This window comes from Diprion similis, chromosome 1 (genome assembly GCF_021155765.1).
Source record: "Diprion similis isolate iyDipSimi1 chromosome 1, iyDipSimi1.1, whole genome shotgun sequence".
NCBI classification, from domain to species: domain Eukaryota; kingdom Metazoa; phylum Arthropoda; class Insecta; order Hymenoptera; family Diprionidae; genus Diprion; species Diprion similis.
Genome location: NC_060105.1, coordinates 487,510 through 504,928, shown reverse-complemented (window position 1 = coordinate 504,928; position 17,419 = coordinate 487,510). Strand labels below are relative to the sequence as shown.

The following is a 17,419-nucleotide window of genomic DNA, read 5'->3' as shown; positions in this document are numbered from 1 at the left end:
CAGGTTTCCCAGGGCCTAAGACCTAGTTTTCCTTGGCATCTTCCCAGTTCTAATAAGTTACTAAAGCCTAAATCCTTCAGCTTATTAACTTTATATTCGATTCAAATTCAATTCGAATTGAAGAAAAATGTAATGTACAAAAAAGTCAGTTTAGACCAATTTATTTTTTCGACGAAAAAAGTAAATTTGTCACTTCAAAAAATCATTTCTAAGTCCTATGATGGAAAACTGCTATTTTCAGTTTTTCCCATGACCAAATTAAAAATCCCCTGAAGCAATTCCAGGTTTTCCAGGCTTTTCAGGTGTGTGGCCACCCTGTTCCAGCAGCTCGCGAAGGAGAGGTCAGCGGTGGACTTTCGTCCTCCGTCGGTTGAAACGCAGGGGTTGGCTCAGGGCGTCGGCGGGGTGGGAAGGGTGGGCGGAGGGAGACGTCGATCGATCGCGACGGCGCAGGACGACGACGTGGTCGAGGAAGGTTCGCGCCAACTGTTTCTTCGACAGTCTGACGAGACTCGTCGCGACATTTTCATCTCAAGTTATTCCGAAATCATCCTATTGCACGTATAGTAATTATTAAACTCGACATACGGGATCGTATCGGACTTGCCACAGAGCGAGAATTTTCAGAGAAACGTCCGAAATACGTCTACGCTAATCGCAAGTATTATCTCAATGCAATTTATAATTTCTGAGAGTATAATAGTGACATAATACTCGCAACCAGAGGTGAAAACTCATCGTTGCTCGATCACCCGGCGAATATCCTCGAGACACACCTTAATTTTAACGTACTATTTGATAGTGAAATTAACTATACGCAAGTACTGTTATGCATTGCGCAATCGATTATTATACATGCCGAAGACGTAGCATGTGAATGAAATAGAATTCGACTACCATATACTCGTACTTACCGACATGCTGGCCGTGTGCGTAGAAATAGATGAGAGCGAAACATGTGCTTCTTATCAGCAGCTTTCGTTATCTTCAGAATGAAAATTCAATCACCTTTTGTTGTTATTCGCTTTAACTTTGCACGAACACCGACTGAATACACCATAGGTGTACGTTTTTTCTGATCGCCGCCGTTATCCAGCCACGAGTTACGTTTCACTAACAATCAGTATGTGCCCAATACCGTCTTGGGTTGAAAAGATAAACCATGTTAGAAGCGACGGGTTTTATCGGCTTTCTCAAATCTTTTGGAAAATGGCCAGGTGAACATTATACTTCCACTTTTGAAGTTATACCAAGCACCGCCAATTACCTTTTTACGTATATAAAATTCATTGAAAATAATGATTTTCAAAGGCTTTATACACCGCCGGATTCATAGTCCCGGTGAGAGTTGAAAACCGCAAGATTTGGTCTACAGTAAGAGAAGGTTACAAAAGTTGTAAATAAAACCCGGAACTGAGAGAAATTCTTCGTGAATATTTATCTTGCGTTTCTTTTATGGTAAAAATATTTGTATTTTGTCGTCTATCCCGATGGTCAATACTTAAATATCGTATTTCGGCAAGTAAATTCGAGGATGTATCTATACATTCACTTGTAAAAATTGTTGAGAGAATTTTGTTTTCTATTGTTTATAAGGTTGAAACTTCCGACCTGTATATTTGGTTATATTCCAGGACGGGAAATTCACCGAGTTTAGTTTTACGTTTTACGAAATGAACGTACGATCTTATCATTTGAGAGAGTTACATAAGGCACCCAGGTATGAGTTGAATCATTTCAGCGATGACCAAAACATCATTATTCTCAATTTTTAATGGAATTCGTGCACGTATTTATTTATAATTAAGTAGGTACTAGCTGGTCTTACAGCGGTCGGTGTGTAGGTTCGGAATATGAGGGGACTTGTAAATTCGTTCTAAAAACGAACCTGCGCGTCGCTTCTAATCGGATTTACGTAACGAGACGCTCGGGGATAACGAGATTCGTGAAGGATTATTACACCACGGGGTAAGACGAGGCCTTGAAATCGTTTTACGCCTATACGGTATACCTATGTAATTCATACATAAGGTACTTATTTTCCCCACCTGTCTCCCTTATCCAAGGTGTGGGTTCGAATTCCCTCAATATTCTTGCGAAGCTTTTCGCGTGGCACGTGCCTTAAAGGAGTGAAGTACAGAGAGAGGATAAGAAGAAAAACCGTAGTATCGCCGATTTTTAGGCAATTGATCGAAGGAAAAAGCAAAAATTGAAAATAGACACACATAAACTGATTTCTGCTCAATCATATTTCCTCGGAAAATAGTAGCGAACGTTTTTTTCCGGAAAGGTATAAGAGGGTGAAGGAGGATCGTAGCTTTGACTCTCTTCCGATGTTTCACAGATACCTTCGAGGACTCATCATCCGATATTCGCGGGGGCAAACCAACAACGAACTACACAACCAGTCTTCTGGAAATTTTTCTCCCACCTCTGTTTATTTTCCCCGTGCCTCTAAACCGAAAGAATTATCTATATCAATGAGAACTACATAAAAAAAAATCTCTATTTGTTTGTACAAACAATGTAATACATAAATCATTCTCATTGTCATCACTGACAGTTAGAGTTGATGAAAATACCGTGATCCTGGATAAAATGCCTACACATGAGCTGGAGGGAGATCTTGTTAATGGATTCGGTAATGAAATTAATGACTACAACGCAGCTGGTCTGGGAGTAATAATTGTCGTAGGCACAGCGACAGGCCTATGTTTACATTAGTAATTTCACGCCTCCGCGACTCAATGTCAGTACTAGTCTGAGCGCAGCTTGCAAGCTCGCCCGTGGTGACCCATGCACGCTGCTTTCTCCGTTACGGGTTTCGGGTCTTTACAGAGAAGGGTCACAGGACGAGGATATTTCGAGATGAGGCCTGTTTCCAGGGTACCTGGGCTACATGGACCGCGTACCTACGTGTTTATATTAATTATAGATCGTACTCTCTAAATTTCATTGAAGCGAAAACTGCGCAACTCGTTTGATGGAGTGTATATTCGCTCTGCGAATGAGTGAACTTTTCCACTTCAAACGCTTCGGGTGAACAACATCACTCTCAGTTTCACTCGATTCAAGTGAATATTCACCCTATTGAACTAAAATATTCACTCGATTTGGAGTTACGAAGTTTTCACTCTCACTTAGTGAATTTTTACTCGAAGACATTAAAAGTTTCAGTGCGAATCGAAAGTTAAACAATTAGAGTAGCATTTCGACCAACAGCACAATGATTCCCGACAATGAGTTTAAATATCCAAAAATTCAGCAACTTTGTAATTTTCATCCGCATTTCCGTGTACACGACTAATATTACAAGCTCACCGCGAACTAATCTTTACTCAAGTCGCATTGCAAGCTCGGGTAGCATGTTCAAACTTCGCTCTCTTGGCCGTAATTACAAGCTCCCAAGTTAATCTTCGAGTTACTCGGTGAACCTATGAAACTGCGAGCTGCCTAGTGAGCTTTGAGGCGAGAAACTCTACTCCGAGCTTGTCGACGGTTACCCAGCCGATTTTCCTCTCTACGTGACTCCCGGAATTTGGGTATAGGTAGGTTCTAAAGTACACACGGAGAGAAAGCACATCAGGTATGCGACTTGTAAATTTTCCAACCTTTCCCCAAGCGCTTTCCTTTACTCGAAATTTAACTCTGCACTAAACGCACGACGCAACCAGATTTTTTCAACTCTCATTTCACAAGTTAGGTATATGTTTTACCGAAGGAAAGCATCGAGGAAGGAAAAATTGGAGTTGATATTGTGTTTTGATTTTGAAATAAGAGTGTAAGAAAAATTTCTCTAATACGCAATAGACGATAACATGGCTACTTTTACCGTCGTAAGGCCTCAGCATTTTTATGCTGCCTAACTCGGTTAGAGTCGTATGTATACGTCCCAATGAATTTTTATGTAGCCCTGATCCTCTGAAAATAATAAAAACTCGCCAAAGCTCGACGAAACTCGAAGTGAAATTACCTGAGAAGGGCGGATGCGTTATACCTGAGTCTGGAGCAATAGCGTGTAAAGCCGGTTTCTCCGGAGATGAACAATTTCTAGGTAGATACAACTTTCATTTCCAATTTGGGACTGTGAATAATTGGTACCATGAAATTTGCCATATAATTATTAAATCCATACTTCTGGAGAGAATTTTTCTACAGAGTACACTGTCATGTATATCCCTGACATTTATCGAAGTTTAAAATAAATATCAAATTGATTTATGTATTGCAAATATAGCACACATAAAGAAATGGTCTGAATTCATACTTTTCCACGAAAAAATGCATTTTCTGCGAATCTACTGTGAAAATCTGAAGAACCAATTTTCACACAAACTTAATAGACACCAAAAAATTTTACACAATTTATTCAAAATTTTTCTTTTGTTACTGATTAGATCCGTCATATCGAATTTTCGAATGTCTAGTTTAGAATCCTAATCAGTGACCTCAAAAACTATGTAACATAAAGTTTTGTCCAAATCAAATAATAGTTTCCAATTTACGTCCGCCATGTTGGATCCGCCATTTCGAATTCTTGAATTTATAATCAAAATCCCAATTAGCGACCCCAAAAGCCCATGTATGGAAATTTCAAGCGAATCACATGAAAGGAAAAATGAATGCGTGAAAGGGTTAAGAGAAGCTCAGTGCAGGGATAAGCTCATACCAACATATATAAGAAGCAAGGTTTTCGCATTGGCGAAAAAGCTAATCCTGAAATTTTTTTACTTGATTACAGGATACATAGGAATACCTTATCATTAACCGATGTATTCAACAACTGTTTCAGAACACCCGGACCAAATTTTCTCGACTTGATAAACGGACCGCAGAATGCGCCTGCAGGAAGCGCTGAGGCAAACAGGCCTGGGGATCTTCCTGGTCTTCACTCTCTCCCGAAGGTTTGTCGATCCGGCACCCTTGGGAGGAACCGCAGGTGAGATTACATGGATAACTGTTTCACCTTCACCCTGCTATCGAGCTAGTAGCGATACAAGGGCGGTTCTGGATACAAATTCCTGTACCGATATTTGGAGTGTCGGTAAGATGTCGATAAAGGAATCTGTATCCAGAACCGGCCTTGTATTGCTACTCGAACTGATGCACGTGAAGGTAAATTAAATGCTAAATCAACTAGATTGCGTAATTCGTTTCTCGATGAAAAATCATGTCACCCAATCGTCGGTATAAAACCTCGAGAAAACGAACCACGTGACAATATGTGCCCGCGACGCGACGCTGTAAACGTGGTTTTATTTATTTATTTATTTTTTTTCTTTTGCTTGGAGAAATGATTCGTGAAAAGGCAGATGACGCCGTCGGATTCGTTTAAGCTATTTCAGGCGCGACACTCAACGGAGCCTATATCGACGTCAAAGCCGGGTTTCGCACGTTTTTTATGATTACGGAAAGCGCGAGAGGCAGCCCGACGTTCTCACCCCCGTGAGACCCGGTCAATTTTATCCAAAGCGAGCTGCTTGAGACAGCGCACCTAGCGTACCTTTTTTTTCATTTCAACCCCCTTGACGCATATCGAAAAGCTTGGCAACAAATCGACACGTCACGCGATAAACCGACGGCGTGACATCCGCGAGAAAGATTCAACGACGTAATTATCGTTCGCAGCTGCGATGTAAGGACTGTTGGAACCATGGAAATCCATGACATACGAGTTTGTAACGATTTTACGACACGCGGGCATTCCTCTGTGCGATACCGAACCTTTGATAATAATTCGCAATCTATTCGGGCACACGAATTTTGAATCATGCATGAAAAATTTCCGCAGCGACTGGTCTTTTCACTGTAAAGTTAATTACCATTTTTCATTCACGAGCCTGGAGGGTGAATTACATTTTTGACAGGGGTTGTTAAATGCCTTTTAAATTCAGAGGTACCACCTCGTCGTCAGAGTCTGCGCAGCTTGAACAATTCTAGTTCTAGTATAATCCGCGATATTTCCAACGGATAGAAAATTATCTTTAGCGCGGTCAAAGGTTGTAAAGCTGCGAACAGATCTCTCCTGTCCCAGCTGTTGAAAAACACGCGAGACTTGGGATCGGGAATGAAAACATTGACCGCCCTTTCATTTTGTCAGATCATACACAGATTCGCGTAGCAGCATCCATCGTCAGGTATGAATTTAAAATGAACGTAATTTTAAAATTAACGATTTATCCATCAGCCCGCGATCAAAGAACCAAGACACGGTAGCTGCATGCTTCATATTTCTAATCGTAAGCTAATGTCAGCCGCTTCGCGATGCAGAGTAAAAATTTCATCATTCCAGGGTAGAATCGATCATACAAACGATATTCAATTAGTATAAGATAGGAGACGATTACGTAGCCATATGGTTTCGTGATGGTTTCGCGTAGCGCAGGGTCGAGCCTTGACCTTGAGATACGACCTTGGAGCGCAACGCGCGGCGCAGAATCTGATCTCGTTAGCGGAACGCCTCGGTGACAAATTAACTTTCATAGACCCTATGTGATATGTTTATGAGTATGTGTGTACAATACGGTCAGCTGTACAATACAGAATACATAATACAATAATCTGTGGGTATATTATGTCTGTGTGGTTTATATAATGAAGTAGATATAAGCGCAGGTAAATAGGGGAGATAACAAATGGTAGGGTGGCTCACTATTCTTTTCACACGATATAACACAATTCGGTATCTTTCCTTGATCAATCCACCGAACCTTCTCATATCGGTATCGCAACTGATGGATGGGAAATGTGTGTTATCACGGAAGCTTTAAAGTTTCGCTATAGTTAGCTTCGTTACACCGAAAATTGAAATTCACTAAATGGAAACCTGATGGGCTTAAGGAAAATCTCGGATAACGCGAGGGGGGGGGAACGTGTCTGTCGGACACTTTGAAGACAGGCGTTTTTTGTTGCAAATAAGTCTGGAAAAAACAAGGAATCGCGAACTCGAGATTTTTGTTACACTTGATTCACAGTTTTGACAAAATTGAGGCTCGGTCTTGATCAGATGAGACGGCTAAAAATCTATATTCTTCATTGCCGCGGTCGTTTCTGAACTTTACAACAATCAGAACTGCTTATTTTCGACATTTTCCCCCGTTGCTAACTCCCCTGAGTTTTTTTTTAATAGGTCTCAAATGTTTTGCGAATTTGCCTAAACTCTTGAGAACATCCTCCGAGATCGTGTACATCCGTGAAAATTTTCGCCGCCATATTGTGGCTGAAGTAACGATTTTGGCTCTAGCGCTTTTTTGTGTTGAATTCGGATAACAGCTTGGTGAACCAACTGAGCAGGAAGATTTTGCGTCGTCGTCGAAAACTGCCAGGAATTTTAATCCCATGCAAAACGAAATAATTGCACAAGGTGTTTGTTGCCAAGTAAACTTTGCGTCCCGCAAATTTCGGATAGAAACGGCGTAACTCGATCTTAAGCCTCGTAATTTCAAGGGATCAGAGTGTCTCGCTTTCACGGAATCTGACGACTCCCGAATCCACCCGTGAGAAAAATTGTTTATGCCTATGACGGAGTATTTACGATCGGATTTGACGAGGAAAAAGCATGAACCGTATAATTGGTTATTGAACACCATCTGTTTCCGCATCTCCGCTGTTCGTTGAAACCGTGATTGATACAGAGAAATGCGTCCATGTCGAAAATGATTGGGTCGAGCGTGGGTAAATATTTAACCGAAACTAGGTATATGAGAGAAAATCGACACTGATGTGGATAGAACTTGCCTGTGAAATTTCATCAACTAAATAACAGTACAAACTGCTGAAGATCCGTCATACAATAAATCGAAACATTTCAGCTGAGGTAATGAAATACGCTATTCGTCGGAGATGTTGAAACATATAACTGATTTAACCAGCGAGGGCCAAAGGAAGAAAATAGCTATTTATGTGGCATGCCTGTAAACCGCCTGTTTTTTTGGCAAGGATAAAGATTTCAGGACGAGCTGAAGGCGAGCCGGAAGCGAGTACTGAAATTATCCGAGCCAAAAAACGGTTTACGGGCATGCCACATGCAATATTTTTGACGGTATGGGCATTGCAAAGCAAAACGAAGAGTGAGGTTATGTCGCGATCTGTTCGACGAAGCTACTTTATTCGGCAGTTTGGGATGCGCACTTCGAACTGCGCATCAAAACTGCGGAATAAAGACTTTATTCCGCAACTTTGTTCGCTGCCGTATAAAGCGTCACTTTACGGAACGAAAACTGCCACAAAAGTGGACTTTTCAATGCCCATGCCGTAAAAAATTATTTTTTAGCATCTTGACGAAATTGTGAACGCTCCGTTGTCCCAGATTATTTGTCAAAAAATTTCGTTCCACGTACGTTGCAACCTCGTAATTCAATATGAAACATTGCAGTCATGTTTAATTAAGATGGCATTCACGGCGTCAATGGTCGTTAATAAGCTTACGGCTAGCTTAGAAACTTCTCGCCTTACCCACAAGAATCTTTACTACGTATACCCATAACGCGGTCGCCAATAATGGTGGCTGGTGACCAAAAGATCGCCCTGCGGGAGTCTCCAATAGGGAATTAACAGAGTCGAGTCACGAGCTGCGGGACGTCGAGACTCGCGGTTCACAGCTATCGCTTTTATGCTCGGAGAGCTTTTAACCCACCTATACTGCGCGCATCGCTCGCCAATGCCATTTTCAGATTTATTTCCAGAAAAGTCTCGGTGTTTCCTCCCAGGTTCATTTGTCCTTTTTTCCCCTGCCTCGCCCTGTCTACACGAATTATTGAATATCTCGTTTCAGGTGAGATAAATTCAAGAGAGCCGTCAGTGTGGGGACGAGAACAAGAGACAGATAGATATTAGACAGATACGTGGATAGGCAAATAGATAGATGAATACCTATATAGATACTGTTTATTAATCCCAATGCGTTGGAGAAAGGAAAAAAAAGAAAGAGATGGTAGAGAGGAAGGGAGTGAAGGAAAGGTGAGTATTGGGAGGGGTTTGAATCCATTTATCCGGCCCGCAACATCACGTCGGTTGCACGTACGCTGAATTTGAAATATATTTCCATTCGTGTCATTTTCCGATTAAACCTACAACAGTATGCACGTGTATGCCATCGACCACCGCATACATCAATCTGCATGCACTGCAGAAACATGTTATTATACAACGATGGATTTCCACCAGCTAGAACGAACGAAGGGGTCAAATAGGATATATGTATATTGTATACCTCATAGACATTCGAGACGAGGTCGAGTCGATCTCTACTTCAAATCCTTATTAGCCAGCATTGTTTCGCTTGTTAGTAATAACAATACCACGCTCGCTCCAGTTTTGCATCGACTTGTTATCTTAACGGTTGAATAAATAGAATAATATTAATTAAACTCACCTCCTCGCACAATCAAATTTGAAACTGAGCTCTGCCGCGATATATTATTAAAAATCTCAACAAACAGCAGTCTGATACCTGAGTAGTATAGACAACCTTGTGAACCTACAAGCCTTCACGTTTTTGTAAATTGTATTCCGATTCCTCTGTTTCAGATACACCAGCTGCCAATGTACACGAGGTGAGTCGGGAATCCCCTAAATTCTGTATTGTTTACAAATTTCATTGTATCTACGTAAATATCTGTGTCTTCGATAAACCTTTAATGATGAATAGAAGAAATGTATTAATCGAATGACAAAGTGAATAAAGCAACGCCGCTTGCGAATAGTTCGATAGTTGGTGCTTGAATACAAAGTCTGGCCAAGATCGACTTTAGATTGACGTTGAGACGAAAATTTTACGATCAATGCGCCTCTGATTGTAAGAGACTCGTCGTAGCGAAGTACCTACGTAGACGCTTCCTTGACGTACAATACACACCACACCACACCCACCTGCAAGTAGATTCAGCACCGAGGGGCGAGTCTTTATTCCTTCGGGACCGAGGGGGTGGCTGTGTTATGGGTGACGCGCAGAAGCCTCTGACGTCAATCGGGCTATGCATGTATATACCTACCTACCTATATCAGAGTCTCCCAGGCAACCGGGATTCATTCTTCGATGCCCATGAATGAACTCCGCGGACGAAAGATACGGACCAGATCTTAAATATCCGACGCGTTTACAACGTGAAATAGAAAGGAACAGAGGAAAAGAATTACGCTTGCTGGAAAAACCTATGCGAGATATACTATATAACGATATGGAAAATATTCTAAAGAACATTATTATCTCTCTATACATTTACCCTCTTCGCGGTGCCGGCTATAGAAAATCGACGTACGTACAAGTTAGTACAACTTGGCGTTAGGCAAACTAGGGAAATTCTATATGGATATATAACCATTGTACTCGTGTACCCTTAATCTGCTCTGTAATTCACTGAATTCATTTAGCTTGGGGTGATATTATTTTTGAAAATATTACGGCCTCTACAATGGTTTACTCAGCCTGTGTGCTTTCAGAGTACCTACCAACGTTTACGGTGAACTATATAAACATTCCGAGAACAGGTTTTATACCTTCCCGGTTCTATTTATACAGTGGCAGAACTATAAACTCGGAAAACGACGTAGTCATGCAAAGAAAATCTCAAAAGTGACAGAGTGTCGAAACAGGATCACGAGTCATAAGGATACAATCGATGCGGAGCGGAGCATTCGAAAAAACAAATTATAATCAACGGTATACAAAGTTATATAAATAATACACTACTAGTTTCTCGGTAAGGCAGAAAATTAAACGATCAAATTGAATTTTTATAATCTTTTTTTATTTCCTAAAGGTAGAAACTCTGGCCGACCTTTTTCCAAATACACTGCACCGTTACTTATAACTACGGCGAAACGTGCAGATCCATTAAATACACGAACTGTTTGCGAAGATAAAATTTGAGCAGAATTTAGTGCCGGTTGAATAATCATGAATACATTAATCTTTTTTTTTTTAATATAGAACGAGTTGAAGGGCCGTGTGGATATAATAGGCTTAACGAGTATAATGGGATCGCGACATCTTTCAAACATTTTACCGCTTTCGCATTCGAATTAAAAATACGTAAACTCACGTATGACAAATAAATTGTGGCATAACTTTATCATGCCGTTGTTCCAGACTTTAGCGAACACTTGGCAGAGTATAAATACAATATAATTTGGCAGAACTTTAGTTTTGGAGTACAAATGAATAAACATGACCATCGAAAGATGGACATATACATTTTTGTCAAATCGAATAATAATTTTTTAAGCACAATTTTCCAAACCACTATAAAAATGTGAGAAAGAAATTCTCATGACCGCGATGAATTAAATTTGACTGCATATTATACATAATACTTTTGAATGAAATTATGTCACCTCACAATTAAAAATATGAAAAAAGGAACTCGATACGAGGGCGCGCTCATCGCGCGCAAGCCGATTCGTCGCTGCTAATGATAACGCCGGGAATCGCACCTTCCTTTAAATATGTTTGCCGAGAAGAGATCTTCAGAAGCACTCGGGTGTAACGTTGTTAACGACACTCTTCGAGGATGCCTGAGAAAAGCCAAGTGTTGTTGCCGCTGAAACTGGGGAGCCGCGAATGCGCCACGATTGTCGTTACCTTGTCACCTACCTACAAGATACAGCTGCCCCTTACTTGCGACGGGCTTAAGAGCAGATTATAAACAAAGATGTCTCCCCTTTTTTTTATCTAAGTCGTATATTGTTAGATTAAAAAAAACGAAAAGTTTACAACCCTTAATCTATTAGCTAGGTTGCAGTTGGTAAACAAGTTAGGAGGTAACTGAAACTGAAAAATATCGCATGTTGATATCTGTCATTCAAATTCTTCCAGGATTCGGATGTCGAGCAGCTGCAGACCCTGAAGCATTCGATCGGTAAGTCTCAAAGTCAGCCTGTTTCGACCCTCTTTCAAGAGTGAGACTACATGTAGGTATACGAGTACACCCAGCTCTCGAAGATAAGGCTGATATAGTGGCGATGACGAACACCCTCGTTCCCGATTTCGCTGCGTTCCATCGAAGCCGATTCTTCGCGAACATGTTTATCGGAGTTTCCATGCCGACATAGTTGTCTGGCCGAGGCTGGCCGCTTCTTATGTACACGGTCTTCGATAATCAATGTACCTACACCGAGCGCATCGCGTGTCCGAAGTGTCGCGTGTCCCGTCGGATTCACTGACCCGGTACCCATTTACTTCACTTAAAATTCTCCTCCCTATCTCACGTACGGCCGGGCTCGTGGATACCTCTAGATAAATGTATGTACTATACGAATCAGGGTCGTCCTTAAAAAAGTCATTTTTTAATTTCACCGGCTCGCCCTCCAAATCGGATTTAGATACCTAATCCAAAAATAATTTTCGCAGATTTTTATCTCAACTTTAATCCGTGGAACCAAAAGGGTGGATTTCTCCAATTAATTCTTTCCGGGACACATCAAATCTACTGAACAGATTTAAATAAAAGTGAATATAGAAGGGTTTCTTGGGTCACTGGTTGCGAATCTGAAATCTAAATTCGAAAATTCAACGTAGCGAATCCAATATGGTAGATCAAAACCCGAAAACTGACTTAATATTGCCGGATTGGATTCACCATTCGGAACTTTGGAATTTCGAGTTCAGATTCGTAATCAGCGACCTCGAAAATCCCCCGGGTACTCACTCACCCCTTTCGCAACCATGCATTCTGCCTACTTGACCCATAAATTTCGGCCAATGTCACACGGGAAATATTTCGCTTTTCAGGAAACACATTGGCAGCAATGAAAGCACAGGCCGCTGCGCATGCAGCCGAGGTAGCTAAAACGGCTGAAGCAATTGCCGCATCCGCGGCATCATCCCAGGCAAACAGCACCGCTGCGCTAAATTCACCCCAGGATACCCGCGGTGAGCTTTTCATGTCGCACACATCCATTTTGTCCCCACCAACATTGCATTTATTTATCCCCTCCACGAAACGGAAGAAGTAAAATAGTATGTGATGACGTACAGACACGCATACACACGTGAATGGATTTACGGTGGTTGAACCCGGAACGTCAAGGGTTGATTCCGTAATTTAATCATAGGTACACTTGCATTAAATTTCATTCGAGAACCTTGAATCTCTGAGAGATAGCGCCTTATCGATACGTTTAAATGTCCTCCTGACAAAAAGCCCTGACTTCAACGCCCTTCCATATCAACATTTATCTGCTCCAGTAGTAGACAAGTCGTTTGATTTGACTACGTTTCCTTAAAAAGGAGAGCTTCGATCTATTCCATTCTGTCTTATTGCTAGTTGTCCTCGCCACCCTGCACTTTGTCGATCTTGGAATCAATCCTTGTTTTTTCAGGATCACTGGTCCAAGCCGATGAGAAGGAGGTCTCTCGCGAATCGCCGGCGTTAGTTACTTCCGCTCCTAGACCACTTCCACCTTCTCTGGTTCCCAGGGGTCAAGCGGAAGTCATACACGGTGAACACCAACGCCAAAACACACCGACGCCACCCGGTGTATCTGGATCAGTTCCAGCCGATTCCATCATTCCTCCCGCTCTCCAGTCTCCCGAACAACTAACATTCAACGGACAGAGGCGGTCCTACGCCTCTCGGGATCTTTCAAACGCCGTAAGACACCAGATGCTTTTTTACATTAGGTATAGGTATTCTCTTCGTCTAACGTGTTCACTCATTCTTTGACGTACTCGAAATTTTTGGCTCATAGATCGAGAGAATGGACAAATTGGCAGCATACGCGAACGCCCAGTATTCGCCGATGGACATGGCCGAGTACGTATTTAGAACCGGAGACGAGAAGGGAGTTACTTTGGCCGTAGAGGAGTTCCTGCAGCAGGGATTGGTGAGCGCGTCACGTTACATTGTGCTTTTTATTCCACAAACTGGATTTTCCAACCCGTTGATATGATATGTCGTGCCTCTGGCGATGAAAAAATTAATTGTTCAATAGAAAGTTGACTGGTTCGTTCTCTGCGCAGATGACACGCGATGAAGCAATAGCCTTTCTACAGGAGGTCAAGTACAACCTGGATTACTTGCAAGCGCACTACATTCAGAACAAGGTGCGATATTTTGCGAATCATTCGATTCATGCGCCAGTGATAGTTAGTCACGTGCAGTAAAAAGTGTAATGCCACCTGACATTCTTTATCCATGAATTGGATGAAGAAAATTTTCATTTACAATTACAATTGCAGGAAAGAGCAAGCCGTGTTCAAAAGGCGTTAGAGAACGCCGAGATGCAAGCTCAGAATCGGGCGATGGTTAAGGACTACCAAGATATGGTGGAGCCGTTAAAGAAAAGGAAAATGGAGCCGGTCAACGGTGAGTTATTTTTTCCATGTGTCAAAATCAGGCTGGTTAACGACAACGCTTGTTCTTCTACTTTTATTATATGTCGTATTCTTAGACATACAGGTCAGCAACTTGATCAAAGAATCGAGCCAAGATACTCCGGCCCACGCGGGTGTCGGGGCGGTCGATGTTGGCATGGGTATGTTCCCGGAGGATGCCGATTATGAGGAACTCCTCGAAAGACTCCGCGTCGCAGATTTCCTCTACACTCAGTATACCCTTGAGGAAGTGATTTATCAGCTGGCCAACGTTATGTTCGCCCAGTCTCTCGCTAGGGGTGAGTTTTCGCGCTGCCGATCCTTATAGAGCTGGATTCTCGGGTCATTCGACATTCAATTTCCATCAGTCACGAGGCTTGCGGTTATTCTATTCGAACTCTCAGACAACTGGCCAAAGCTTTATTCTCCTTGTTGACTTGGCTATATGTATAGGAGCGATACGCAAATCGGGCTCCAGTCGAATGCTGCGAATTTAAGACGATGACCTAAAAAATTCTCGACTGATATTTTCTAGGTAGTACGCAGGTACAAGAAGCTATTCAAAAGTTCACCAGCTTTCTCGAGGCGGAAGCCGCTCAAGGACGCATTTCCATACCCCTGGAGAAGAAAATCCTTGGTAAGAATAACTTACTGATAACACTTGTACGATTGATCGACTAGCAAAATTGAAGAAAAGAAATTTTCAATACCAATACCAATAAGAAATTCCGAAATTCACATAGACTTGAAGACCTTATAGACTGTTTTTACGGTCTTTTTCGTATAAAACACATGAATATAGTACGTTATACGAGGGTACGGATCAAAATTGCAAACAAAGTACCGAATGGTCAAACAAACTTCGAACGTTGTCGTCCTTTACATATGCGCCACGACTTAAGTTAAAGTTCACAACGTTTGGAACTTTGACCCCAGACTCTTACGCGATTCCTATGCCAGCAATCGATCTATTTTTCAGACGTTTTGATCGCGTCTCTCTCCGATACGCTAACGAAGCACCCGGACCTCGTCCCCACGGCACGCGAGGGTCTTGGCGGTCCAGCCCTGCAGCCGAGCGGACGATTTCTTCAGGAATTACTATTGTCGCGAGCTCCGGCTCGGCTCCCGAATCAGGAACCACTCAGGAACCACGAGACTCCGTCTCAGCTCGGTCTCACCAAGTACATGCACCGGGCGTAAGGGATTCCTCTTCAAATAAATCTATACTTTCATTCTTTATCTCTCTATCCTTCGCATTTTTTCCCCATTCTCGCCCCCTTTCCTGTTCTCTATTCTGCGACAAGTACTATCTTCTGAAAATCTAGTGACAAATACTACGGTCCAATTATGCCGAAAAAACTAAAAAATATCCTAGTTGCAGGAAAGATTTCGGACTATAAGTCACCATAGTGCAAAAAAAACAAGGTATGCACCCCGTGTGTGTTCCAAGGGGTGTTTCACCGATGAAAAAATTGACAGGATGATTACGTATTTCGTGATTACCTTTTCACATTTCACAGAGTAATTACGAGAGATTACTTGACAAATAAATTTTACTTTGATCACGTGATTTCTGATGATTCCCAAGGTTCATGTAAATTATTAAGATTACAAAGTGGCTGTAATCCTAAATAATTTCTCATTACTACCGATAATTACTTCGATAATTACCGATTTCAGTGTGATTTTGGAAATTATAAAGTGATTTCGGAGATTAGGAAATGATTTCGAATGATATTGTCACCTGAATCGCTTCGGTGAAACACCCCCTAAGCGTATCCCTTAACATTCAACTTATTTTCTACCCTCTACAATTACCACATAATCTTGCCACAAGACGATAGCCGTTATACTCGTAACACGGTATATTATTATTCATGTAGAACGAGTTAAAGTGAGTAAATAAAGCTTCCTCGGCTTGACAAGAGAAATTCTTACTGATAAAAATTCACGTATTAACGTACAAGATAAAGATAATATACGAAATTTCGAAATTATCTGTTGCATTGCAAAGAGGAGGTTCTCTTGTAGGTAGATTGACTGGTGATCTAATTTTAATCAATAACTTTAACAAATAGGCATTTCGCGATGAGAAAACTTTATAGGGATACCGCCTGTTAAAGATCTATTCTCACTATACTATATGGACTTTATCAGTTCTCAAGGGTAATTCGTTCGTAAACGTTCGAGAAAATACCGGTTTTTGATTCGAAGTTAGCATTACGTGTAGGCATTTTGAAATGAAATAATTAGAAATTAACTCGTGTGTGTTAATATTATGTACACTTTACGATTCCTTTGATATACTTTGCTAAAATTGTAAAATATTGACCAATTTGAAAATTCACTAAAAATTGCAAATTTGTAGCGTATATCGTAAAATGAATATCATATTGTAATAATAAGCAATGCTGTGCTATATTTCTGGCAAAAAAAAAATATGGTATTTCTAAAAGTTGAAATATACACGAAAGATTGTTACAAGATAGCTTCTTCGAGACAAACGCTTCGTTGATAAAGGTCTTAATTCGATATTACAGGGTGGAGCTAGAGTACCTATTTTAGCCGATGAATCCATCTAGCTTGTGGTTTAATGCTCAAGCTGAATTAATCTCGAGTCATTATAACATATCTATTGTACATCAATCGTGTACAAAAATTTACATTTCAAAAAAATTAACAACCCAATATCAATGAACAAAAGTCTGCTAACGACGCTGTTCAAGAATCAAGGAAAATTTCGTAATAGTGACAAACGAAAACGAAGAAAATTTGACCAATACGAGGTGATGCAATGAGTAGCACCAACTTCATTGCCTATAAGAAATATGTAATAAACGATAATAATTCCGAAAGACCCGAAAACAAGTAAAGAGTGTAGAATTTGCTATACACCACGGTCACTGGCTGTTCGCTGATCACGATCGTTCGCATAGCCGCGCTTCCCAAACGTAGGGATGTGATGTGGATGTAGGTACATCGTACGTATGCACATAAGCCGAAAACTTTCAAATTCATAACCAGTTTCACCCGGAATGTGGATATCGTTCAAAGTAGGAAATATAATCACTTTGTCGGTGCCAGTCCCTGCAGATCTTATATTTA

General features: G+C 41.2%; 1 protein-coding gene across 2 annotated transcripts; it reads left to right on the top strand.

The window, feature by feature from the left end:
* The first annotated feature begins 474 nt into the window (after positions 1-474).
* Positions 475-17,009, top strand: LOC124415497. 2 transcript variants are annotated; one of them, XM_046896564.1, is made up of 12 exons: positions 475-657; positions 4,793-4,939; positions 9,529-9,554; positions 11,816-11,858; positions 12,731-12,868; positions 13,321-13,592; positions 13,690-13,824; positions 13,961-14,044; positions 14,180-14,306; positions 14,392-14,613; positions 14,850-14,951; positions 15,294-17,009. In XM_046896564.1, exons 2-12 carry the CDS (start codon positions 4,837-4,839, stop codon positions 15,512-15,514), a joined length of 1,473 nt encoding a protein of 490 aa, XP_046752520.1. In that variant the 5' UTR covers positions 475-657; positions 4,793-4,836; the 3' UTR covers positions 15,515-17,009. The 2 variants fall into 2 exon arrangements, with proteins under 2 accessions (XP_046752520.1, XP_046752436.1); XM_046896480.1 differs by having other exon boundaries at positions 12,731-12,871.
* Positions 17,010-17,419: the final 410 nt, after the last annotated feature.

Bases quoted from the DNA above. Each gene is read 5' to 3' on its own strand.
- LOC124415497 (XM_046896480.1), top strand. From the start codon at position 4,837: ATGCGCCTGCAGGAAGCGCTGAGGCAAACAGGCCTGGGGATCTTCCTG. The intron at 4,940-9,528 runs GTGAGATTACAT...CCTCTGTTTCAG, and splicing joins ACCCTTGGGAGGAACCGCAG to ATACACCAGCTGCCAATGTA. The intron at 9,555-11,815 runs GTGAGTCGGGAA...AAATTCTTCCAG, and splicing joins CAGCTGCCAATGTACACGAG to GATTCGGATGTCGAGCAGCT.